Source organism: Dicentrarchus labrax, unplaced genomic scaffold (genome assembly GCF_905237075.1).
Source record: "Dicentrarchus labrax unplaced genomic scaffold, dlabrax2021, whole genome shotgun sequence".
In the NCBI taxonomy this organism is placed as follows: domain Eukaryota; kingdom Metazoa; phylum Chordata; class Actinopteri; family Moronidae; genus Dicentrarchus; species Dicentrarchus labrax.
In genome coordinates, this window is record NW_026136704.1 from 17,342,823 (window position 1) to 17,367,966 (window position 25,144).

Sequence of the window (25,144 nt, forward strand, 5' to 3'; positions counted from 1 at the left end):
TTGTGCCTTTTTTCTTGAACTTACATTTATTATGTTCTCTTGCAGGTTCGAGCTGCTCCTCCTCCACCCAAACAGCACCCCCGCCGACAACAGGAGAAGAGCGACAAGACGGAGGAGGTGGAGATCACGCTGGTGTGACAGACAGACAAGCTGGCGGGCGGTTATAGAGACATACAAAATAAAAACAGATGACAGACATGCATATCCTACAGGCTGGGGAACTGAAGTCAGCTTAAATAAAGTGATGTGAAGTAAACTGAACTGAACCACGTCCGACGCCCCTGGCCTCTCCACGTCTTCTCTCCTCCTCAAGTTGAGGAGGAGAGCAGAGGGAGGGGATGAAGTCAGAGTATCCAATTAAATAATCTCCGTATTAGCTTCCTAATGAAGTGCAGCAGTAGCCGCCCCCCCCACGTCCCTCTCCGTCCTTCCCCGTCCTTCCATTCTTGCCTTAAAACTTCACCTCAACGGGCAGCAAACCCGAGCACACTGAAGAAGAGGAAGAGGAGGAAGAATGTTTAGAGAGGGGGAGTGTGAGGGAAAGTTTGCAAGTTTCCTTTTATCTTGTTAAGCTTACTTCAAGATACTGTACGGTAGTGTATCTCTCTGCGCAAGACCATTCTGCTACATCTGAGAACTTTTTTCACTCACTTACGAACAAATAATGAAACGTGTGAAAAGTTATTGAGCCCTGAAACAAACGTAATGTAGTAAAGGCTTATAAGACAAGTCAAAAATATAACTAAATACATAATAATATTGTTTAAAAAAGAAATGTTATGGTTTATACCTATACATTTAATCATTTATTTATTTTCCCCATGCAACATTTCCTTTTCTTCTTGAGGAAGGCTGTGTGGCTAGCTAATCTGAAAACACTGTTAGCAAAACACACCGAGCACCAGCTAGCTAGCTGAAGCAAACCATAAAACTACAACAGCTACACTACTGTTGTGTTAATCCTCCAGATACCGTACTGCATACTGCTGTAGCGTCACTGTATAAACTACTCGGCAAGCTAACGCTAACTAAGCTAGATAGCTAGAAATTTTGAAATTAGGTTATTTTATATTTTTGGACATTCAGTCACACACTACTTAATGTACAAAATGACACAATAAAGTCAAAGGCTCATTTATTATTTAAATTAATATCGAGGCATGTCTCTTAAGTGTGTGAACTTCCAAGTAGCGCAGTAGCGTAGCAAATAGCTTGCTGACTAAAAGGCTTTAGCTGCCATTACAAGATGTTTATACGTGAATGCTAGAGCAGTATTTAGTACGGTGTGTTGCTGAACAACTTTGGGTGCTGTGTAGTTTTATGCCAAAAGTCAGCTTCTGCTTTGTAGCTAGCAAAAAAAAGGCTTATGCTCAGTGTGTGTCATTAGTGTTTTCAGGTAAGCTAGCCCTATGTGGTAAGCAAAGTAAGGAGTAGATACAGGATTTTAAAATGTGTGCATATAAAAATGAGTTGAAGAATGAAATGAGCTAGTGAAAGCTCTTTAGTTTCGATGTATTTATTATTTTTGACTCATCTGATACCTTTTACTCTAACGTGAGTGTCATACAAAGTAAGCTTGATGAGAGCGAATAAGTCTAAAACTTGCCAAACGTGTCATGATTCGGATTGGAAATTGGGGTTTAAGTAAATGGGCAGAGAAACTGGGTGGTGTGTGGACGCAGTGTCCCCCCTCGCCAACCCTCCCCTCGCCATATATAGTCCTTATCATCATACGTATTCAATGTGTATTAGTACAGTACATTACTGTTGTCATAGGAATGTTATGCACAGCGTTTCATATAGACTAATTCAGCTGAATGGAATACCATGTCTGATATGTAGTGGAAGTTTTATCCTCATCTTATACTGAAAGGGCATTGTAAATACAGTATGAAGGAGAGATGAAAGAGGAGAGGGAAGAAGAGGATGAAAGGACAAGAGAGAAAAAGGAGGCTGGATCCTCCCTTCTGTTCTTTCCTCCGCCTCTTGCCACCCTTCCTTTCTTTCTCTCCCTTTTATCTCTAATGTCTGTTCTGTCCATTGGCAGTCAGTGTGAATCGGTGGCTATCATATACACATCTACATTATATTACGCACACATTGCTATATCTTTCTCTCATTCTGTGACCCTCCGTGCGCTTGCATCACTGATTGGTTCAAGAAGAAGCCGGTGGTGCTTTTCAAAGGAACTGAAATTGTTGGTATTCACTATGTGGTAACAAAGAGAAGTTTTATTTGAACTCATGTAGACACTGATCATATTTGGGGGTCAGGAGTTTTTATTAATCACAGATGGAACTGTATAGCTTGTATCCCAACAGATCATATCTCCTCTCACATTGATTTTGCTCGCCTATAACATATATCCTTGGTTGACATGCATTACATTCGCTGGGTATTGTTTTGTCCCTGTTGTCTTCTCGAGCAACTCCATCACATCACCATGCGAGTATGTTTTTTTATTTTATTTTAATACAGCACAGAAAACATCCAGAAAACCAAACCTTCAACATTTCCAGTTTGATATCATCCTTTTGTTTTCCTCCCATCTTGCATTTCAACTATGATTAATGGTGGTAGAGACAGAAGAGAGGAATAAAACAGTTGCATCATGCCAAATGGACAGAACTAGCAAATGACATTCAAATGGAGCTAAGTACAATTCTTTTGTGTTTTTTTTACTCAAAGTAAATAAATCTTCCCCCCTTAAATACCCTTCAAGCCTTTAAAACTCCTTGCCTAAAGGGCAGCGTAGCACTTTTATTTATTTGTACCTTCCCTGGAAAGTAGCAGTACCTTAACATAACATCAGAATGGATAGAAAAGACTCTGGTGAATCACTGCAGTTCAATACAGAAATCAGAGTTATTCTTTTCTTTCTGGTTCTGTGGTCGATCCTTTTTATTTCAGTGTGACTGAGGATTTTTTGTATTATTATTACTCTCCACTCTTCCAAAGAGATGGAGAGATAATTGTGGACAATGTAATTTGGTGTTTTCCTTAACTTATAAATACAAAAAAACCAAAAAAACGTGATTATAGAAAGGGATGTTTTGAATGAAGACTTGTAGAGAATGTGTGTGTGTGTGTGTTTTTGGTCCTGCGATAGGCCTGGCTGTTTGCTTGTGTGATTGTTTTAAGGAGAGAGGAGGACTTTTGATCAGGTTTGATGTAAAGATGTGTCCCACTTCCTGCCTACATATTTATGTCACCCAGGGTTTGCTTTCCTAGAGCGTTCACACTGAAGACATTTTGAAATAAAACTCACCGTCAGTGTGGATATGAAATTCTATTGATTCTTTGTGTGGTGTTGACGGACAATATTGTCCCAGGATGCAACACATAAGAGGGTGCTCCTTGCAGCTTAAACTAACTGTGCCCTGTTTTAAGACAACTCTAGAAATATTAAAAATAAAGCATTCAGTCTGTGTTTCTTTGTCTTTGGTAAGGATATTATCAGTTGTGCTCCAACGTTGCAGTATTATAGCACATTTTATATTGGTGCACAACTGTAAAGTATGTTCATTTATTGTATATTAACAGCAAAAACAGTATAAAGTATGAAGATTGGTATAAAGTGCATACTGTGTAGTATTAGTATGTAGTCTGGAATGGGGCACAGCTTTAGGATTCGTGTTAGAAGAGAAAGAAAGTCCTGATCTGGGCTCCAGTTGATGGGTTTCCTCTTTGCAAGGTGGAGTTGAATTATGTCGATTGAGAAAAAGTGATGCAAGAGATGAAGAAATACTAATACCTTTGTTTTCTTTTTGCATTAGCTTTTGTGTAGCATTCACACCTAACAATGTTGAGTATGCTGGAATAGGTTACAGATTCAGATCCCAACCTCTGCTCCTCTGCTGTTGTAGCATCATCTTCAACAGCAGCCTCTCCTTGACCTCACTCGGATTTTTATTTATAGAGGTTTTCAAACTTGTTTTGAAGTTTATGGTTTACAGAAGCATCCCACAGAACTTCCCACCATAAATGCTCAATCAGTCTCAATCTGTCAAATACAAGATTTATGGCTTTTTGTTGCCAGTTGCCAGTTTGAACAAGATTATTCTCCCTTTCTGACAGTCCCTTTGGTCCGCTACAGTGTTTAATTATTTGATACGGGCCTGTTTTTGGATTTTATGTATTATATAATTCTTTAATTTTTCATCCTTCAATTTGGCACAGCTGCACAGCTGCTGCTATTAACAATGTGGTGGAACAACTAGCCTTCTCTCTCTTCAAAGACTGTTGCCATGGTGACAGTAATGAGAACAGGTGCAAAAGTCTTTCTGCATATTATTATTGGCTGTACAAAAAACAAAGTTTGTATTTATTGTGTACAAATGTTAATTAATAAAAAAATATTGAAAAGTGTTTTTTTGTTTCTGTTATTCTGCTTTCTTGTGTGTTTCTGTTGATGTGTTCGTGTGTGTGTGTGTGTGTGTGTGTGTGTGTGTGTGTGTGTGTGTGTGGATCTGCTCTAATTGTGTTTGTGTGTGTGTGTGTGTGTTGTGTAGACGTTTCACTCAGTAGAAGTGGGTGTGATCACGATGACACACTCTATAAACACCCGAGGTCAGAATTTCCTGAGTGGATCAGGAGGGAAAAGACTAACAACAGTGCAGAGGAGAAGCATTGATGTTCATACCAAAAGTTTTCTTCCCTTACTTTTCTTTATTTTAGCCGTAGTTATTTATTTAAATTGTGCTCCAGAGGAAAACAAATGGACTGGTCTCCTTCAAAGTCCACCCACAGCTCATCCTGTGTGAAACTCTACCTGTGCTCCAACCCAGAGGGTATGTACATGATTCATAATACATACTACCAGCTGAGTTTCCTCAAATTAAAACAAAGTAAATGATGTATTAAAGGTTTATGTGTTCTTTGATCCTGATCTATAAGTTATTTGGTGATTAGAGGTGTTTCATGTTTGTGTTTGTGCTCTGTGTAGATAGTGTCGTGGAGCGCAGAGCTCTGAGAGACACTGTTTTCCCCAAACTTAGAGCGCACTGTCGACACACACTGGGGCTGGATGTCAGGGTGAGTACACGCTTTTCTAAATCCTGCTCACTGCAAAACATGTCAGGGATCATTGTAAGAGTGTGTTGTTACTGCTTTTTTCTTTGATGGTACTAAATGTCTTACATCCTTTCTGACGCTTTAACAGCATAAACATAAACTGACTGGCAGGCAGGATGCAGGCACTGTTGATGCTACATTAAAATTTATGTAATTTCATAACCACTCGCACTATTAATGTCATTTAGGGGGAGGAGGAGCATATTGCTGTAGCTGGAAGAAACATTGGAACTTCCTTTACTTTAAATCTGTGACTTTGTGTGGAATGAAGTTACAAACCATGAAGTTGTTTTTGTTTACAGTGATGCGTCGCTGGTGCCGACATTATTCTCCTAACTTACAAAAATTTGCATCTTTTTCTCAATCGAAAGGGTTTTTTTTCGCAAATGTTCACATAAAATGTTAAATATAAAGGCAAAGCCCAAAATCCATTTACAATATAAGATCAAACTATTCTGAAAAGCTGCCACCCACTTCATTTTCTATCAGTTGACTAGAGGAATAATTGACTCGAACTGTTTAAACATGAATACAGACAGATTCATGCATCATTAAGTCTAGTCTATGTAACATTGCTCCAAGCCAGCAGTGAAAAGCAATATTTCTTGGTAGCCTCCTGTTGTGTGTGTGTCCTTTATTCTTTCACACAATCCCCCTGAGGCCGTTCCTGTAAAAGTGTAGTCAGTTCTACTCAACTTTGCCTAATTAAATTAGGCAAAAAAGAGGATGAGCAGCTGTAATGTGACTCTGTGCGTACAGTGTTAGTTTGTGTGGCAGTTAAACCAGCACATTGTGCCTCTTCTTTTCAGCAGCTTGTGTAATTAGAAAGATGGAAGCATATCATATGTCACTGATCCACCACCAGGCCATTTGTTATTACACCGCACTGTGTGCTTTTCAGTCATCCCCCCTCTAGATTGTTTTAATCATTATGTTGTGTGTGTGTCTGTAGGTGATAGACCCATTTGAGTCCAGTGATCCCAGTTGTTGGCCAGATGAAAACACCAGACAGCAGCTGATTAAAGAATGCAGAGAGAGCTCCACAGGACCGTTTTTACTGGTAAATAAATCACCAGGATTAATTAAGCCATCAGTGTACAGTAGTACAGTGTGCCTTGGGCTCTGCAGGGGCACCATAACCTTTCATTAAAGGTCCAGTAACATTTAGGAGGATCTATTGGACGAAATAGTATATAATAATTCATAGGTATGATTTCATTAGTGTAAAGTCTCCTGAAAATAAGAACTGTTGTGTTTTTATTACCTTAGAATGAGAATATTTATCTACAGAATCATAAATCCTACAAACTAGTCTTTTAAATTGAGGTGGCAAAAGTACAGATACTAAAAATACTCCAGTGAAAGTAGAACTTCTGATTACATTTTGTCTGTTATGTCGTTTTCGTCATGTTATGTCTGTCATGTGTGATATGCATCGTTCTTGACTAGGGGAAGGCATGCAATGATGCAAAATAAATAAATAAACATAAACAAAATTGATAATGCCGTTTAAATGCATTAAAAATGGAGTAACAAGCCTGTTTGGAATGTACAGATATTTGTGTTTAAATGTAGGGGGGGAGGAAAAAGTTTTTGTATTTGTACTTTGTTACTAAATTATAAGAATCACAGAATTTACTGCAGAGCTGTTTGAATTACACGATACAGAAATCCATAAACATTAATACAAGCACTACTGAACAATGCATCCCCATGCTGCTGTTCCTTCTGTGCCCACATGGCGGTGCTGCAGGCCCTGGTAGGACATCAGTATGGCACAGCCAGTCTGCCCGCCCAGGTGGAGGTGTCAGAGTACCAGCTGCTGCTGCAGGAGGGCCAGCAGGTGGGCGTCAGCACCCGGGAGCTGGAGAGAGTGTACCAGAGGGACGAGAACACCATCCCTCCCTCCTACTGCCTGAGACCTGCACACAGACACACCTGCTGTCCTCAGGTGATTGTATTTACTGTCTTCATTCAGATTAAATTGTGATTAAGATTTCCTTATTAAGCAAAGATGAATAGATTTGTCCAAGTGCAGCTGCTAATTAAATAAGTACAAATTATGATCAGTGCCCCTATTGATGGATTAGAGTATGAATAGAAGAGGTCTTTTACAAAATCAAGTTTCCTACAGAAATAAAGCTCCCTTTTAGTATTTTACTGCTACTCTGAATATTTAATAATCTATAATAAGTCTCACAGATCAGATAACATTGTATTTCAATATGTGTGTATGATTAACCTTCAGAATTTGCCTGGATAAATATCTGTAAAGTATCTGTTTTTGTTCAGCAGGCCGAGGTTAAGGAGGAAGAGATGAAGGCTAAAGAAGACGAGCTGAGGAAGGTGTTTCAGACCACTGTGAGTCTGTGTGTCCACGGCGGTCTCATGACCCCAGAGCGAGCCCAGAGCTACTACAGATCAGGTGAGAGATACTGTATGTATGTGTGCATGAGGTTTGAGTGTTGAAGTATAATGTAACGTGTGCTTTACTGCTTCTCTCCAGCCCTCGATGCAGATCTGCGATTTGCTCTGGACAACCGTCCTGATAATGACATCATCAGACGCTGCCTGGTTTACGTCCATAAGGTCATCAATGCAAAAGGAGAGAGAGAGAAGGGAGAGATGGACTCACAACTTCAGCCACAGTCAGAGGTAAGAGAGTTATTTATTTGTTACTATACCACAGACTGAGTGTCATTATATACCATTCTCATTATCATTATCATTATTCTTTCTTCCTTGTTTTATTAGTCAGAAACAAAATCTTTTGTTTTGTTTTCACAGAAGGAGAAAAGATGCACATGTTCATAGCCAGATGTTTACATAAAACATTAAATCACCTCTGTAAACTATTATAATATATATATATTATGTACATCCAGACATCAAGAGTTTTGATTCAGGTGAATGTGATATGAGAAGAACACGAGCCGTGCCTCTGTTAACAAGGGACATTTGCAAAATGGGTGCCTTTTTCCCTTTTTCTTTAAGTTAATCATTAGTTCCTGACACAGAAACCTGATATTTACTTGACACATCTGTCACATATCTATGTTTTATATCCTTTGCCTCTATAAGGACATTTTATGTTTTATAAATGATGCTTTTGTCATATATGTCTTATAATATTAAATACAATTTAAATACGTATTTCCAATGCAGATTGTATATAGGTGTAAAAGAAAAAACGTCATATCCTGTATTTTCAGGCTTCTACCCCCGACCAGAGAACACCCACTGATGGACAATTGTTCTCAGAGCTTTGTGACAACTTCCTCCCTGGTCTCATCACTTCCTCCCAGCTTCTAGTCTACACCACTGCCACAGAGTGTGACCGTCGCCATGGTTACACGACAGCCAGGAGGCGGGGTTATGCCAAGTCTCTGTGCCAGCAGGTGTACTCTGATCTTGTGGGGTTGATTGACAGCTTGGACATCTTAGAAAGCAGTGAAGCCTCTCAGCTCGGTGATGCGTTATCCAGAGAGCAGGCCGAGCAGGAGGAGCTGTGTGACATCATGTCCCGGTTTTATGACATCGTTCGGCCAGAAGAGGAGAAGGTGAGGATGAAGGTGTTTCTCTGGATGATTTCTGAAGACAAAAACATTAAATGTTTCATTTTTAACTGCTTATTAATTCCCTGATATGGTCACTTTTTGTGGTTTGTTTCTGTTAACAGCTGAGGAAGATTAAAAGAAAGTTTGTTGTGTGGCATCAGTAGATAAAAAGATTCAATACTTTTTTCACTCCATGGATACTGACATTCTGATTCCTGATGCCAATAATTTCAGGTACTCCACAGCATCACTACTGTAGTGTTAACTTTTCTTTTGCTGTAGGTCAGAGCCTATGTGGAGCAGAGTGAACAACAGCACCCACTAGTGGTGACAGGAGGACCATGCACAGGGAAAGCAGTTCTGGTGGCACACTGTGCTCAACAGGTCAGTGGACTGAGGTGACATGTAAAACTTTCTGTTATTGTTCTATTAAATTTACATGTGATGTTCTTGTTGTTTTGATATAATCTGTCAATAAAAGTTCACTTTCGTCCCATTTCAACTCCCCTTTTGAGGAAATATTTACAGTTAAGTGGGATGAACACAAATGTACTTCTTCCATTTTTCTTTTTATTAAAAATAGGAGAAAAGAAGTAGAAACACTTGTAAAAAAGAGGAACATTTGTAATTTTTTATCCTTCTTATTAGTGAAACGTATTTGAATAACATATTATTAAGTCCTCATATGACTAAACTTCTCAAGAAGCATTCATAAAAAAGTTCAAAAATACAGAACCAAGAAATAAATGAAATGCGTGCAAACAAGGGCAACGCAATGCCTACAAAACATTTGCATTGTGAGACAGTCAGGAATTTGTACAACATGGATAACGTGTGAGCAAGTGTTCTGTCTTTCTGTCTCCTTCCACAGATAGAGTCTTGGCTGCCTGACTGTGATCCTGTGGTGATCACTTATTTTTGCAACCTGTCAATCAACCCTTCTCCAAAGCACCTGTTGTCGAGCCTGTGTTATCAAATTGCCAGTAGATATCACAATAAACTGTCTTCAGAGCAGAATCCCAGCGACTTGGACGATCCTAGCTGTATCACTAACCTCAGGGACCACAAATCCAACTGTAGCCTGGATCCTCACCCTGAACCCACCACCAGAGAGCCTGTTTCTGATCGTAACCAAGACGATAGTACCGTACCATGCCCAGATCCTTCGGGCATCATAAAACCTGACATTTGTCTGTCTGAGCTTAAAGAACGTCTCTCATCGTTCCTCTCCCTCCTGCCTTCTACCAAACAGCCTCTGGTTCTGATCCTCGATGGCCTGGATCACATCGAGAACAACTTTGGATCTCAAATCATTGAGAGCCTCCCCTCCCCTCTTCCTCCCAATGTCAAACTCATCCTCACAGCCTCCTCCAACCGAACACATGTGCTGCAAGCCATCACGCCACAAGGAAGTCAACCTCAGTGTGTGTCAGAGGGCAGTGAGAAGGAGTATGTGTGTGTACCGCTGGGATTGGTGAACAGGAAACAGTGTGTGAAGATGTTGGCGTCGCTGCTGGACAGTTCAGGGAGGAGGGTGACATCAGGACAACAGGCGCTGGTGAACCAGGCGCTGAATTCTTGTTGCCTGACTCTCTACGCTCGACTCCTGCACCGGCACACCTCACTCTGGCACTCTGGTAGGGCTAATAAAGTAAACACCCAGACAGCTGGGGGCTGTAGTTTTTACCAAATGTTACTTAAACAGGAGTAAATAGTGCAATTGTTGGGGATTATTTCCAGCCACAGATTTTTTGTGCTGGTGCAGAGGTTCTCTAAGTGAATACTACGGTACCCTGCGGTGCCTTGGGGATTTGGCAAGGGTGCTGATGAAGATTTGCTTCAACATTTCATCACATAAAAAACAAGCCGATGTTTGCAGGAACTACATTTTCATATTATGTTGTCAAACACATTTACATTATTGAAAGAATTAAGAAGCAGAAATAAACTTGAAATCATCATGTTGAGAATCCTGTTACATGTGCAGTTAAGCTGCAGCTGAGACGGTTCTCAGAGTAATGCAACACTTTCTGGCAAGCAAGTGCTCACAAGCTCACAGTGAATGAAAACATGTCCCACAGTGCAATTTGTTGACAATTTTATTACACTACAGTTCTGCCCCCCCCCCCGTCCCTTTTTTTTCTCTCATCATCAGATTCAGATGTGACTGAGTCGTCTATCCCTGATGGCGTCCATTCATCCGTTTCTGCGCTGCTGGATCACCTTGAGGAGAAACATGGCTCCTCTATGCTGGCCCGTGCTGTCTCCTACCTCACCCTCTCCAGGACTGGGCTCACTGAGGCCGAGCTCGCTGATCTGCTGTGCAGTGATGAGGGGGTGCTGTCTGAGCATCTTCAGCAGGGTGAGAGTCCCTCCTCCAATATGAGGGTCCCGCAAGTCCACGTGGAGATACTTCTATTGGACCTGAGCAGGTTTCTCATTAGGAGGACAGTTGCAGGGTCTCGTGTCTTGTTCTGGGTGAGCAGGCATTTCAAGCTGGTAGTGGCTAAGAAGTATTTAGGCACTCGTGAGGTGAGGAAAGAGATTCATTCAGCGATGGCAGACTACTTCAGCGGCCGATGGGCTTATGGAAGTTCTCAACCACTGAAATCTGGACCAAACATGGACATCGCCCAAATGGAACTACACACAGACCGACAGTCATCCAGCCAGCCGTTTGCCTATTCTGCCACAGAGGTGGCCCGACTGAACTTGAGGCAGGTCTCAGAATTACTGCATCACTTGCAAGGAAGTAACAAATGGAAGGAGTTGGAGCATTTGTTAATGTATTTTGGGTTTCACCAGGCTGTGGTTCGAGCAGGACTCCTGGGAGATCTGGTAGCCATGTTGGAGGGTGAGGAGGGGTCATCCCACTCCCGGTTTTCAAGGGAAAAAGCACTCCTAGCAAGCATATTAAATTCTTGTGCTTGCTTACTGCAGAGCTCACCCCTGCAGCTGCCGACAGTGATGGAGGCAAGCCTCCTCCCTTATCTGGAGGTCTTTCCTGCGCTCAAAGGTTATGTCAGAGACATCAGAAATGAGAGGAGTAAAAGAGGAGGCGGGTTAGGAGTAGCGCTCAGCCCTGCTCCCTCCTCTGTTCCCTTTGTTCAGTGTTTAAAGTTTGATGCCAAAACCAAGGGCGTTTCAGTTGCAGAAGCAGCTGGGACAGAGCGTGGGATAGTGGCAGAGGTCATGGATGATGGCACTGTTTGGTTTTGGAAAGGCTCTGGGTGTAATGTAGTAAAACTATTACTGAGCTGCGAGCAGAAGGAGTTGAAGTTTGCGGGAGTGAAGAGTAGCGGTCAGTTCATGCTGCTTTCCACACAGTGCAACAAGCTCTTCCTGTGGGATGTGACAGGCCCAGAAATGTTTCTACAGCTTCAGGACCCTTTGAAAACAGAGTTTGTACCAGAGTCAAGCCAACAAACACAAATAGAGGGGTTTGTTGCATGTCAGAAGAAGCTATTCATGTGGTGGAAAGATGAGAGTTTTGTGAGTGTGTTTGATGTCTCCAGTGAGACCTTGACTCATTTCCAGTGTCAGAGCTGTGTGACCTGCTTGGTTTGCTCCTCTAATGGCTTTTATATGTACTGTGGGCAGGAAGAAGGCACAGTGTCCATATTTGACACTATCACTGGCAGCCTCCTTGGCACCTGTTCAAACTCAAACCACAATGCGGTTACATCAGTGTTCCTCTGTGAAGACAAGAAGGAAATGGCTTGTGTTCACAGGACAGGTAATGTGACCTTATGGGATGTGACAGCCAAAACAAAACCACCCAGACTTGTCAAAGAAAGCTTTACTGGGGACACATCTAATAACATCCTCAATACAGATTACTCAGATGAAATTGACACTTTACTGGTGTGTCACTCTCACCAGGTTACTCTGTGGGATACATGTGACTGGGAGTTGTGGGACCAGTTTTTGGCTCCGCAGGGCAGGGCCTTCACCCAAGCTGTGCTCTCCCAGGATGGCCACCTTTTCCTGGCTTTGTTAAATGCCTGTCCATTCGTCTTGGTTTGGAGGGTCAGCACAGGGCATTGTGTTCTCTCCTTAAAAGCAAACAAGCAGCCTCGTACGCTCCTCAAAATGCCCTCAGATATCATTTGTGTCGCTCATGATGGCTGCCTGACAGCTTGGGACTCTGAGACCATAGAAGCTGCAGGTACAGCTCCGAAAATGGGGTGTGGCGTGAAAGAAGTAGCGGTCGAACGGACAGGCGAGTGGTTCTACACCACTGATGGGTCAGAGACGGTGTGGAGATGGAGATTAGAAACAGGACTTCCACATGCTAACATCCTACATGATGGTCCTGTGGAAAAACTGCGCCTTTCTCCTAATGACATCCACCTTGTGACACTCTCAGCGGGGGAAATTTACGTTTGGCAGACAGAAACAGGTGAGAACATCCTGCGTATGAGTGGCAGCAGAGCAACAGACATCCTTATTACCCACAATGGTAACTTTGGGGTGAGTATTTCTGAGCGATGGTTGTCTCGGGTTTGGAAGTTGGTGAATGGGAGTATTGTGTGCAGCATACACTCATACCTACGTGACGCCCAGGTGTCACCTGAAAACACATTCCTTATTGGCCTTCGCCGTGGGGACCTGTTAGCTGCCAGTCTGTGGTCGGGCGCCATCAGCAAGCGCTTCTCCTGCGTGGCGAACTCGGAGCTTGTTGTAGCTTTCCATACAATTTCAGAGCACCCAGACTTTGTGGTTGTGATGGCTGCCTCAGGGGCAGTGTACACCTGGAAAGTAGCAGAGGAGACAGTGTGCAGGCACTTTCAGCTGCCTTATATGTTTCACTGCCAGCCGCAACACTTCCAAATGTCCTCTAATGGGAAGTACGCCCTGCTGTCTACTCATAATGAAGTGATCAACCTCATGGACCTATCTCAGGTCAGACTGTGCTCATTCAAAGCTGAGGGTCCTGTCATTAAAGCGTGTTTGGATAAAAATGGATGCTACATTGCCTACATATCCTACCCCACCACCCTGGAGAAAAGCTGCGTCTGTTCCCTGCATGCAAGGCCCGTCCTCACAGTCGTACGACTCACAGATGGGGAAAGAATAGGAAGTGTGTGTCTGTCTAAGAACCCGTCGACTCTGGTCGCGTACAAGCGTCAGTGTGTGTTCGTGGGCTTTGAGGACGGGTCTGTAGGTGTGTATTCTATTTCAGATCTCGCGATCAATGGGGAGGAGTTCAGGTGCAGAGATAATCTGAATGGTCAGTTGAAGCAATGCCCCTTTGAGAGAACGCCATCCAGCTGGTTACTTCTAGCAACCCCCAATATCGCATGGCCTTAAGATCATTATACACTGTTGTTTGACCACGTTTAAAATGCATGTATACAGATAATAAATGTGACAGCACACAAAGTGAAGAATGTGTTGTATGTAAAATGTATATATTGATATATATAAATATAAACACCTGCATGGTTAAACTGTTTCTAAGCACCTCTGTAAGCCTGCAGCACCTTTTGTTTCATTTTCAGCTGGTCCAGGTTGATGATACGCTTCACAGCAGAAGCATTGAGATCCAGTTTCATTTCTGTGAAAAGAAAACCAAATAACTGAGCAGTTCCGGCCACATCTACTGCATGTATGAACACAGAGATCATCTTGACACATTTATTTGGAATAAAGTAATGTGGTATGAATGTCTTGTTTATATTCATGTTTCTGAGGTGAGAAGTAATGCCAATCTAACATGCTTACATCACTTTTTGTATAAGAATGACTGTCCTCTTGGCAGCAATGTCAGAAAATAGATATATAGAGAGTATCTTGTGTGTATGTTTTCAAAAAATCTAAACCCTGGCCTTTTATTGACTAAAAAAGATTTCTGCACATTGGGTCAGTTCACAATAAAAACAAAAAAAGTCACACCTGTTCTCATTGCAGGTAGATAAGGTTGTATTTTTAGACATTTAAGAGTGCGTCACATTTCTTATGTAAAGCCTAAATAATCGAAACTAACTTTTTAAAGATAAGAGATCTGTCATTCCGCTCATGTTGCCTTCCCTGTTACTCTCTAAGCTTGTAAATTGTAATACTTCTCTCGTACATCCTATTGTTTGTGCACTGCTCGGAAATAAATAACAAATTACACCGAATAACAAACGGGGTTATTGTTAGTCACTTTAATTCTTACAAAATACCTACATAATACTAGCAGAATGAGTCGCTCACGTGCATATTTCCGATAGGGATTTGATTTTTCCGACAGCCCTTGAAGGCAGCATCAGTTGATTTAAAGCGCCTCCAGCAGACAGAGGCAGATCAGTCAAGGTGTAGACATGGTGCAGCTGAACTGTTGGGGAGACAGCTCCAGTGGACAGTACGGTCCACAGACCGCCCTCAGCCCGGTGTCCTGGACGCTTCCCGGGGTGATCACCGACATCTGCTGCGGGGAGCAGCACACTTTATTCCTCACCAGGGATGGAGGCGTTTTATCATGTGGACACAACTCACAGAGACAGCTTGGACGAAAGAAATGTAAAGACGGAAGGACACCAGGTTGGTAGGCTTTACAGTGGGGACATCTGTCAAAAAGCCTGTAGAATAGACTCATATAGGAATATTCCTGGCTGACTGTTAAATAACAAAAGTTCAGCTATTGAATTATTATAATTTTCTTTGGTTCTTTTTTTCGAGTCTGTCAAGAAAGTTTCATCCAAGCAATAACTTTATCTTGTATTTAGTTTCTGCTGACAACCTAATGAGTTTATTGCATCCACCCAGAGCCATAACTCAGCGTTACGCAGGATAATTAACTGAACTAAGTTTCAGTTTCGTTTCCTTGTTTTCAGTCTGCACAACGAAAGTTAACTAAACTGCACTTTATTGTGCGTTGAGTTCACGTGCAGGTGGGAACTTTGTCTGATGAACTGCAAAATATTGGAGAACATAAATAATGGTGAATAGGTAAATACAGTAATAGTGAGTGGTATTTAAACCAAAACAATATTACAATGTTAAATACTTCTGCATTCAAGAGGACATTTAGAATGATTTATGATTATATTATTGGATTATTATTATTATTAAACTATTCACATGTAAGGAGCATTTTTTGTTGCAGGTTGAGATTTAACTTATTTTATCTACTTTATCTACTGGTGTTGGATAGTTTGATCTATATCAGTTAATCACATTGAGCTGATTTGGTGCAAAAAAAGGACCCAGAAACTATAGCTGTCAAATGACTTCAGTTAAGCAGAAGTATAAAGTAGAATAAAATGAAAATACTCAAGTAGTGTTTGAGCAAAGGTATTTACTGACTTTCCACTATTGTAATTTAGCACTTAACACAGGCTCAGACTTTAAATGCTGTGTTTAGGTTTGCATTTTCAGGCAGTTTCGGCTCATTACTATACTTAAGTTATTATGTTTAGATTTGTATTGTTACACTTTACATCCTAGCTGTTGAACTAAATGGGTTTCAGATTGTGATTCTCCATCTTTCCTCCTGTATTAGGTCGTGTGGAGGGGCTGGGTGATGTGGTGTCGATGGCTTGTGGCCAGGACCACAGTCTGGCGGTGTCTGCATCTGGACACGTGTTCTCCTGGGGGGCTGAAGGGGATGGACAGCTAGGCATACCACCACACCAACTGTGCAACAGTCACAGACCGAAGCAAGTTCTCAGTGAAATGTATGAATGTGCATACTCATGACTGAAACTTGACATTTTTTAATCTATTATTGTCTCATCAACATGCAGTCGGGTGCCCATACCAATACCAATACCGGTGATTCAGGTTGCTTGTGGAAACTCCCACTCACTGGCACTGACTAAAGGTACAACACTGAACACCCTGAGTGATGATGTCTGTGTGTGTCTACATGGAACAGTTCCAGCTCCAGTTTGACAGCTGTTTAATTATGTGTAACGTAGCAAGGATTTGTTTTTGCCACTGTGCCACTGTACCACTGTTCCAAATCCACTTTTCCAATTCCCCTGCAGACATGATCGTGTGCAAATTAATGTTTTTGACATAAGCAGCTTCAACCAACCACAGCGACACAGTCCAGCCAATATTCAACTCTCAAAAAAAGATTACTTCAACTCCAAAGAGACCATCCTGTTTGTTTGCATTTAGTCGTGTCTTGCCACGGGGCCCATTGTAAATAAGAATTTGTTCTTCATATCTTGCCAGGCACATTTCTGTGGACATTTTGTGCGCTCATCTTAGGACAAGTACCTGCATGACAGGTTCTCTTGTAGTTAGAGCAAAAATAGAGTAGATAACCTGAGAAGAAACTTGATTTTCTTGAAATGACTTCCTAGTGATACCACCTGTGTTATATGTGATATGCGTTTGTTCAGTGAGAAATAGCTGATTATTACATTGATAAGCTCAAGTAATGACCTCTGTAGGTTAATTGGTTTAATTGGTTGTCATGGTGTACATATTGTGAAAGTAAAAGTTATAATTAAGTTAAGTTAAATATTGATTTTACCTGCTTACATCTACTGATAGAGTATACAGACTTTGTGATTAATTAAATTTAGCTCCATTATTCTCCACTTTCCAGGAGGAGATGTCTACTCGTGGGGTTTGAACAGTCATGGTCAGCTGGGCCTGGGGAAGGATGTGTCACTGCAGAACACACCTCTCCTGGTGTGCGCTCTGACCGGTGTAGCAGTGACCCAGATTTCTGCCGGAGCGACTCACACTATGTTCCTAACACTCCCAGGCCTGGTGTACTGCTGTGGGGCCAATCAGTCTGGACAGCTGGGGCTCAACCGGAGGGATCCAAAGGGTACAAATAATTGACTGTCAATTGTCAAACTAAACTCACTCTACATAGTTATATTCGAGTAATAGAGCTAAATTTAAAAAAAGAAAGTTATGATTTTCTATTTAGGTAGCCAAACTTAGAGACTTCCTTGCTAGTTTTATATGACAAAAAAAAAACAACCTTATTTTATGTAAAAATATAAATAGCATCAATATAGACAAATATAATTAATTCGAATTTTGGTTGTACAAATTGAGCAATGACTTGTTATTCTTGCTACAATCTTTGGATTTGGAAACTTGAAAACAGGCTAAAAATCTTGCTGCAAACTAAACGTAGATCCTTAGACAAGTATTTAGTGTTATCAAGATTTAAGTGTTATTTTGGGGAAATAAAACATGATGATACATCAGAGGCACAGACTGGTACATTTAACCTCACATCAACCTCCTGATTATATATTTCATCTAATTTATCAGATTCTTCCCATTTTTTTTTTTATTTCTTACCTGTCTTTAACAGGCAGGTTCAACATCTGTATGGTACCTGCCCTCAGACCTCTAGGTGTCTCCTTCATAAGCTGTGGAGAGGCGCACTCGGCGGTGTTAACAAAGGTACAAACTTCACTTCCAGCCTGTTTCTCAGCCGTATATGTTGGGTTGATTTACAGAAACTGACAAAATGATCACACTGTCAAGATATGACGATATTATGTGATGCTGTGATTTCTAGGATGGCAAGGTTTTCACTTTTGGAGAGGGGCGCCACGGTCAGCTCGGTCATAACTCCTCTGCTGATGAAGTGGGACCCAGACTGGTCGATGGTCTGGATGGACTCGCCTCACAGATTTCATGTGGCAGGTGTTTATGTGAACTCTGAAACTTTGAGAATTAAAGTAATTGAGTTGTACTATTACTATATAATATGAAGTTTCTCAGTAAATTCACGATTGTTTCTTGTCTCCCAGACGTCACACTCTGGTTTTGGGCACTTCTGGCCAGCTGTGGGCTTTTGGCAATGGGGCCAAAGGTCAAATTGGGACTGGAAGACCAGAGGACAGTTTGATTCCCACTCTGGTACAGCTTCCGTGGACCACTGACAGCGCAGCAGTCGTACCCGAAAGTATGTATAAATGGGCAGTGTGGTCTTCTTCACATTACCTATCACATTACGTATCACTTTAATCTTATGATTATCTCAGATTAAAGGTCCAGTGTGTAATTTATTATGTATTTAAGAGGAATATGGAATATAAGTATGTTTGTGTATAATCATCTGAATCTAAGAATTGTTAGTTTCTGTTACCTTAGAATGAGCCATTTTCATCTACAGACACGGTGGGTTGCCTTCAGTAGAACCTTGAAGTCAGTAGCCATGTAGAACTGCCATGTTTCTACAGTAACCCATTCTTGGACAGTTTCTCATAAATGTTCAGAAATAGAAACAGTTGGCAGTAAAACATTAATTTAAATGAGTATTGTTTCAATCTTGTGTTCTGTTATAGTAGAAAGTGGTGTAAGATTTAGGTAACATTTATATGTGTGTTTTTATTGGTTTTTATTTGTTTGAGCAGACCTGAAAATATCGACCAGGTGGAATACAAACTTCGCTTATGCTTCACCTACACAGGTAACACGTTCAAGTATTTGAAAACTCATTGTCTTTATTGACTTTCACACAAAGCTACCCTTTTTTTTTAAGTTAAGCACCTTAGTGTAAAACTGATCTCATATGGCTTTAATGTGCCCTTGTATAAAACGTCTTCATGTCTGTCTTTTAAGAGATTGGAACGAGGACAGATAACTGGGCGGCTGGATGAGACAAAACTACAAAAATGGTTGACAATGAAACACAGCAATGAAGCGGCAAAGAGGTCCTTTTTTCATAATTGTATTGTATGTTATATTTATGTATTAAGTATATGTGTTATGTAACTACAGTGTTTGTAAGCCTCCGAATTTCTTTCTTTACTCAACAGAGAAATATGTTTGATGTTTTTGACAAGTTCAAGTCTTGTTGCAAGTTTCACAAAGGCAAAGTGAGTCCTCTTTTCTATTGGCAGAATTAAAAGATGATCTGAATGTCAGTTTTGCATATTGACCTGCCACATGTTTTAATGCTTTGCTTTGGGTATCAGTGGGTCTCCATCTAAAGCAGGTGCCTTAACTGTGGACCTTGAGGCAGCTAGCCGAGCTTTCGACCAGCTGCTGGCAATACCATGGATCAAACAATCAGTTAAGAACATACATTTAATCATTTTCATGCATCATTGAGATAATTTGTTCTTTTAATGACATAAGTTGATTGAGTGAGTTATTTATCCCCGTGTTATGTGCAGCACCAGGCTCTGAACCATGTTGTGTTGCATGTTATCTCATTGATCTCTTCTCCATGCAGGTAGACCTTAAAGTCCTGATTGATTTGCTTTTCGCTTCAAGCACTGCACTTAAATCACCAGAGATCATCCTGATTCTGCTGACGTGTCCCCTTCTCCAACAAGACTCTCATGTCATAAACTGGGTGCTGCCTTTGGCTGTCGTTATCACAGAGCAGAATGAGAAGAATCAGATGACCCTAAGTAAACTTTATTTTTTTTTTACCCTAAGTAAACTTTTTGTCGCAGCTTTGGGAAGATATGTAACCATTCTTGAGCTTACTGTACAGTATTGACAAATTTCACAAAATTAGACATTACATATTGAATGTGGCCATGTATTTTAGAATTAAAAGAAATAAAAGTTTGTATTTCCCCTGATGTAAATAGTTTTCACACAATCTATTCCAGCTGAATTGTAAAATGTATGATATAAAACTATACACAGCCTTCAGTAGTTAAAACTGTTCTTCTCTTTAATAACTAATGTATTGTATTTGTTTTTATGCTGCAGAAGACTGGTGGTCTTCCCTGGCACCCTCCATGCTAATGAATCACATCATGGTGTTCAAAAACGCTCTGGCCTTCATGCTAAAAAGTGGCCTCTTGCTAACTCACAACCCAGGAGTCAGATACCTGCTGGAAGTCCTCAAGCTGCTCTACAAAGTCAGTGCTGTGTGTGATGAATAATTTAAATGAAAACTGAATTGAAAATCAAGTGTTTACTGGTTTTGACAAATTTGACAAATACTGACTAATGGCCAGAACTGAAGGTGATGTCTGATCACCATTGTATGATCCAGCATTTTTCATGCACTACAAAATGAAAATATGTTTGCATAATATTTCTGTTTTTCGTTTTTGTAATTTATATATTTTTCACAGGCAAACAAAGTTGGAAAGTCCTACAAACTCCCACTGAGCACCTTTTACGTGGAGGAAATCAGCAGTTGTGTGCAGCCAGTTGAGGACATCACTCTTTGGAAAACGTTTTCTAAATTGGAGGTAAAAACACACAAACTCAGTGTGGCAGTGTTTTAGAGGAACAAGCCGTCCTCTCCTGAATGGTTTTCTGTTTCACTGCTTAATGCTGAAATTATTTCTTAGTAAATCATCAATTATTTTCTTAAAGGATGACAAGAACACTCCTGCCATTTTCTGCCGGTACCCGTTCCTTTTCAATCTGGTTTGCAAGGTTGCGATCTTTAACATCTTTGCACACATAACAAAGGTATGTATTAAAAATCGATCATTTGTTAACTTTTTACTGAAGGTCTCCATTAATGACACTTTATAATAATGTGAGCAGTTATTACTTAATTTTACATTTGATAATTAGATATCTATTTCGTATACTATATAATTATATTGAAATTGCTTTCTATCTGGGTTTTGTGATTTCAGACAGCGCAAAGGTTCATTCATGAATGGTCTTTGGCGTGGCCTAATGAAATGTTGATAGATTGTCCAGACGCTGCCCCGGCTCCGGTCTTCCAGCTAACTCTGAGACGAACTCACCTGGTCGAGGATACCTTCAGACAGCTCAGTGCAGCCGACCACTGCGCCTTCAAAAGGGAGCTTTTGGTAAAAACGCTATCAAAACTTAACCAGCTTTAGTGTTCTGAAGCTAAATTTGGTAACTTCTGTCTTTATACGACTTAATTAGTAATTAAAGTGGTGCTCACTCCAGTGGAGTATTTAAAAAAGTATAATTCTATCCTTCCTAGGTGCAATTTGTGGATGACCGTAAGGTGATGAATGTTAACAAAAAGGACCTCTTCCTGCATTTGTTTGATGAGCTGATGGCTCCAGAGTCTGAGATGTTCATGTACAATGAGAGGAAAACTCTGGCCTGGTTCCCTTCCAAGGTGAGATTCTGCTTTGACCTGATTTATGGTGATGCCCCGTTTTAGAGTTAAAGGGTTAAAGATAGAGTTAAAGGTCCAGTGTGTTTAGGAGGATCTGTGGGAATATAATATGCATAGGAACGTTTTCATTAGTGTATATTTAGCTGTTAAAAGTTTAGCTACAGATGCCACGGGTTGCCTCTCAATCCTACACACTTGTCCTTTAAAGCAACACGCACTGTATATTTGAAACTTGGACTTGAACTGTATTGATGTTTCTCTCATCAAACAAACAGCCAATAGTGGAGGAGAAGACTTACTTCTTGTTTGGCGTTCTGTGCGGCCTGGCTCTCTTCAACCACAACATTGTCCACATGCCCTTCCCACTGGTTCTCTTCAAGAAGCTGCTCAGAGTCAAACCCTCGCTGGATGACATGAGGGAGTTTGAACCTGGGGTTGGAGAGTAAGATTTGAAAAATGCAACACGGAGAGTCGCGATTTTTGTTGTATTGTTGATGTTTCTATTCTTCTGTTACATTGTCTGTTTGGTGGTTTGCAGGTCAAAGGTATGTTTAATTGTTCTTTCCGTATATTCACTGTGTCTTCAGGTGTTGCCGGTGCATGCTGGAGGACTACACGCCTGAAGAAGTCCAAATCATGGAGACTACTTTCACTGTAGGTTAACCAAAGCACAATTAGAATGACTGCCAGTGTTATTTCATACTACAATGCCTACAAGTGTGGCATTATTCGTTACAGGTGTCCTGGGGTGGAGAGACTGTTGAGCTTGATCCGACAGAAACTGAAAAACCTGTCACAGCGTCAAACAAGTAAGTTTATACACAACTACTGTATGTAATGTGTGTGGCAAACAGTGAAATAGGTTCACTAGGTATTCTTTTGGTGGGGGTAGACACATATTCATGTTGAAAAGCCATGAAAAAGTGCATTTTGTTGCCTTAAAACATGTGTTACATTTCCATCAGCCTGTGTATCTGATATCCTCCCAGTTTACCCTGTACACTGTTAACTGACACATAATTCTCATATCAGCTGATAATCCTGCTATTGCTGCCATTTAGCAGTTGAAACTCATGCTGTGACATGGCTGGGTAAATATGCAGAGTTGAAAGTGTCAGCCAACAGAGGGCAGTGCAGCAATACTTTTCTGTCATTCAAGATTCATTGTGATTACTCTTGGATTATAAAGGAACATTTAAGCATACAGAGACTTGCGGTGGTGAGGTGAGGGGGGAAACCTTTGTAGAAGATCACTGGACAATGTCAACACTCACTTAAAGCTAATTGTAATTATTTTTTTTAACTAGGAAAGAGTTTGTTGCTGCCTATGTCGACTATGTCTTCAACAAATCAGTGGAGGGAGTGTTCGAAGAGTTCAAGAGAGGGTTCTTCAAGGTGTGTGATATCGACGTGGTGGACTTCTTCCAGCCAGAAGAGTTGCAGGCGGTGATGGTGGGCCAAGAAAACTACGACTGGGAGATGTTCAAGCAGGTCTGCTGAAGTCAGAAATGTTGATAGTGATATTTATATTTGTATATTTATATTAAATTTTCAATTTCAGATATTCTGAATTTTATATTAACTTTAAACAAGAATTCAGTATCAAAATACTCAACAAACAAGATTAAATGACTTGATTTTACACTTTTACTGACAGTTTTATATTGCACATCATATGTTGTCAGATAATATGAGTTAAGTTTTGAGTTTTAAGTTTTAAAATATTTCCTACTGTCAGAAGTGCTTGTCAAGCCACCCAAGTAAGTCAGCTGTCGAACAGCTTGGTGTTTGTTTTCAGATAAAACATTTTTTTGGCACCCATCACCTGAACACAGCAATAAGATTACCTGTTAAAAACAATACTGTAACACAATGTAGGGAATCAAAATGAAAAATGTATGGGAGAGAAGTTTAGAAAAAAAGCTCTGCTACACAAATATATTTATACATTTTTAAAAATACTTTTATCTAATATTTGCTTAAATTTGAAATAAATAATTTTACTTGTTTGGACCTCAAACAGTTATTTAAATGAAACCATCTAAAAGTCTAACTCAGCCATCTGAAATGTGACAAGGGTCCCCAACTACTTTTTCCTATGGGGTTAACAAGCCAGAAAGATTAGGAACCACTTGGTTAATCTTTGACAATGTGTTGTGTTTTATAAGATATTTACATTTATATGTCAAATCTTACAGTAAATATTAACTTTAGCTGTTAATGCGTTAATGTAGTGGTGGATTTCCCTTTGTAGTTGTGGAACTGTAGTAGAGTAGAAGTATGAAGTAGCATAAACTGAAATTTAATTACATTAAAATTGTACTTAATTACAGTAGTTTACTTTCACATCACTGTTTATAGTTTGCATTTTACAGCACCAGCATGTGCATTTAATTTGATAGATATCTACTTATATTTGTTTATTCTTCCCAAACAGAACACAGTTTATGAAGGAGTCTACAATGCTGAGCATCCAAACATCGTGACCTTCTGGGAGGTGTTTCAGGAACTGACAGAAGAGGAAAAGAAGAAATTCCTTTGTGAGTATTATGCTTATTATCTTTCATCAAGTTTAACTTTACATCAGAGTGATGCTGTCTCAATCACATTAAGACTTAATGAAGAGTGTTTCCCTGGTATTTATTTTCGTTAGATTTAGAATCAGATGCTTTATTGACATCTCTTTGTTGTTTGTGTCTCCAGTGTTCCTCACAGGCTGCGACCGTGTGCCCTTCCTGGGTATGGAGAGCATCAAGATGACAGTCGCCGTCCTGCCTGACTCCAGTGATCGCCACTTGCCAGAAGCGCTCACCTGTCATCTTCTGTTGTTACTGCCCATCTACCAGAGATACCCGGTCGAGAGGATAATGCAGACCAGGCTTCTTCAGGCCATTAATCACAACAGAGGCTTCTGGAAAACAGAGAATACAGAGTGAAGTTAGGAAGGCTTCTTTAGAAACACTTCAGTAAGGTTTGGGTTAGTTTACTAGTGTTACGTTATAAAGGGACCTAACAGAAGTAGATCAGCAGCCTATGTGCTGTCATTTAGTAGTTTGAGAAAATGGGCAGTAATACGTGTATTTGTGTTTTAATTTCACTTGATAGCACTCGCACATATTATATGTTGAGGTCTTGTGTTACAAGTTAGAATAAATGTTTCCACATATAACCAGGATGGAAGGGTCAAAAATAAATAAATAAATCACAACAGAGATAATAAACAGGGACAGAATGCATTAATAAAATCACTGGTTTTTAGTACCCACATCATGTGGACGGATATTGGACATTTTCAACTGCCATTGCTTTCAGCCTCTGCTTCGATCCATCCTACTGAGATGATTATTTAACTTATTTCCCACTTTATATCATGACATTATTAACATTAAGTATTCATTCTGTCCATGTTATACAAGCTTAAGCAGATGTTTTGTTTGTGCAAAAAACTTTGTAATTGAAGAAAAAGTTGTACCTGAATAATCTACGAAATAAATGTTTTTCTATGCAATACTGGCTG

The 25,144-nt window shown here is 40.4% G+C and overlaps 3 protein-coding genes and 1 long non-coding RNA gene across 10 annotated transcripts in view; 3 read left to right on the forward strand and 1 right to left on the reverse strand.

Moving 5' to 3' along the window:
• Nucleotides 1-4,368, forward strand: part of LOC127362073 (F-BAR and double SH3 domains protein 2) — a 66,743-nt gene extending 62,375 nt beyond the window's left edge. For all 5 annotated transcript variants that reach the window (XM_051397348.1, XM_051397350.1, XM_051397351.1 and 2 more), the window contains one exon: nucleotides 46-4,368. In XM_051397348.1, coding sequence (XP_051253308.1) covers nucleotides 46-138 — 93 coding nt within the window. In that variant the 3' untranslated portion in view covers nucleotides 139-4,368. The remainder of the gene's footprint in view (nucleotides 1-45) is intronic.
• A 232-nt stretch (nucleotides 4,369-4,600) lies between these two features.
• Nucleotides 4,601-14,299, forward strand: LOC127361925 (NACHT and WD repeat domain-containing protein 2). Of its 2 annotated transcripts, none has more exons than XM_051397091.1 (10): nucleotides 4,601-4,790; nucleotides 4,946-5,034; nucleotides 6,026-6,133; nucleotides 6,827-7,024; nucleotides 7,366-7,498; nucleotides 7,580-7,728; nucleotides 8,286-8,633; nucleotides 8,913-9,014; nucleotides 9,502-10,267; nucleotides 10,786-14,299. In XM_051397091.1, exons 1-10 carry the CDS (start codon nucleotides 4,718-4,720, stop codon nucleotides 13,941-13,943), a joined length of 5,124 nt encoding a protein of 1,707 aa, XP_051253051.1. In that variant the 5' UTR covers nucleotides 4,601-4,717; the 3' UTR covers nucleotides 13,944-14,299. The 2 variants fall into 2 exon arrangements, with proteins under 2 accessions (XP_051253051.1, XP_051253052.1); XM_051397092.1 differs by having other exon boundaries at nucleotides 7,369-7,498.
• LOC127361928 (uncharacterized) lies at nucleotides 7,723-14,960 on the reverse strand. Of its 2 annotated transcripts, none has more exons than XR_007884368.1 (3): nucleotides 14,832-14,960; nucleotides 14,071-14,190; nucleotides 7,723-8,664 (listed from the first exon to the last, which is right to left on the reverse strand). It is a non-coding gene; the product is annotated as an uncharacterized LOC127361928 (long non-coding RNA). The 2 variants fall into 2 exon arrangements; XR_007884369.1 differs by having other exon boundaries at nucleotides 14,805-14,927.
• On the forward strand, nucleotides 14,902-25,135 carry LOC127361926 (probable E3 ubiquitin-protein ligase HERC6). The gene is made up of 23 exons (XM_051397093.1): nucleotides 14,902-15,158; nucleotides 16,120-16,276; nucleotides 16,364-16,440; nucleotides 17,179-17,406; nucleotides 17,908-17,999; nucleotides 18,118-18,245; nucleotides 18,353-18,507; nucleotides 18,959-19,014; nucleotides 19,167-19,258; nucleotides 19,364-19,423; nucleotides 19,523-19,619; nucleotides 19,783-19,963; nucleotides 20,274-20,425; nucleotides 20,645-20,764; nucleotides 20,892-20,990; nucleotides 21,164-21,343; nucleotides 21,487-21,627; nucleotides 21,903-22,069; nucleotides 22,215-22,281; nucleotides 22,366-22,436; nucleotides 22,935-23,118; nucleotides 24,065-24,167; nucleotides 24,331-25,135. The coding sequence occupies exons 1-23, from the start codon at nucleotides 14,939-14,941 to the stop codon at nucleotides 24,561-24,563; spliced, it is 3,060 nt and encodes a 1,019-aa protein (XP_051253053.1). The 5' UTR covers nucleotides 14,902-14,938; the 3' UTR covers nucleotides 24,564-25,135.
• The last annotated feature ends 9 nt before the right edge of the window (nucleotides 25,136-25,144 follow it).

Excerpts from the sequence above, each read along its gene's own strand:
- LOC127361926 (XM_051397093.1), top strand. The coding sequence starts at position 14,939 with ATGGTGCAGCTGAACTGTTGGGGAGACAGCTCCAGTGGACAGTACGGT. Across the intron at positions 23,119-24,064 it reads ACTGGGAGATGTTCAAGCAG|AACACAGTTTATGAAGGAGT; the intron begins GTCTGCTGAAGT and ends CTTCCCAAACAG. Across the intron at positions 24,168-24,330 it reads GGAAAAGAAGAAATTCCTTT|TGTTCCTCACAGGCTGCGAC; the intron begins GTGAGTATTATG and ends TTGTGTCTCCAG.
- LOC127361925 (XM_051397091.1), top strand. The coding sequence starts at position 4,718 with ATGGACTGGTCTCCTTCAAAGTCCACCCACAGCTCATCCTGTGTGAAA. Across the intron at positions 4,791-4,945 it reads CCTGTGCTCCAACCCAGAGG|ATAGTGTCGTGGAGCGCAGA; the intron begins GTATGTACATGA and ends TGCTCTGTGTAG. Across the intron at positions 7,729-8,285 it reads AACTTCAGCCACAGTCAGAG|GCTTCTACCCCCGACCAGAG; the intron begins GTAAGAGAGTTA and ends CTGTATTTTCAG.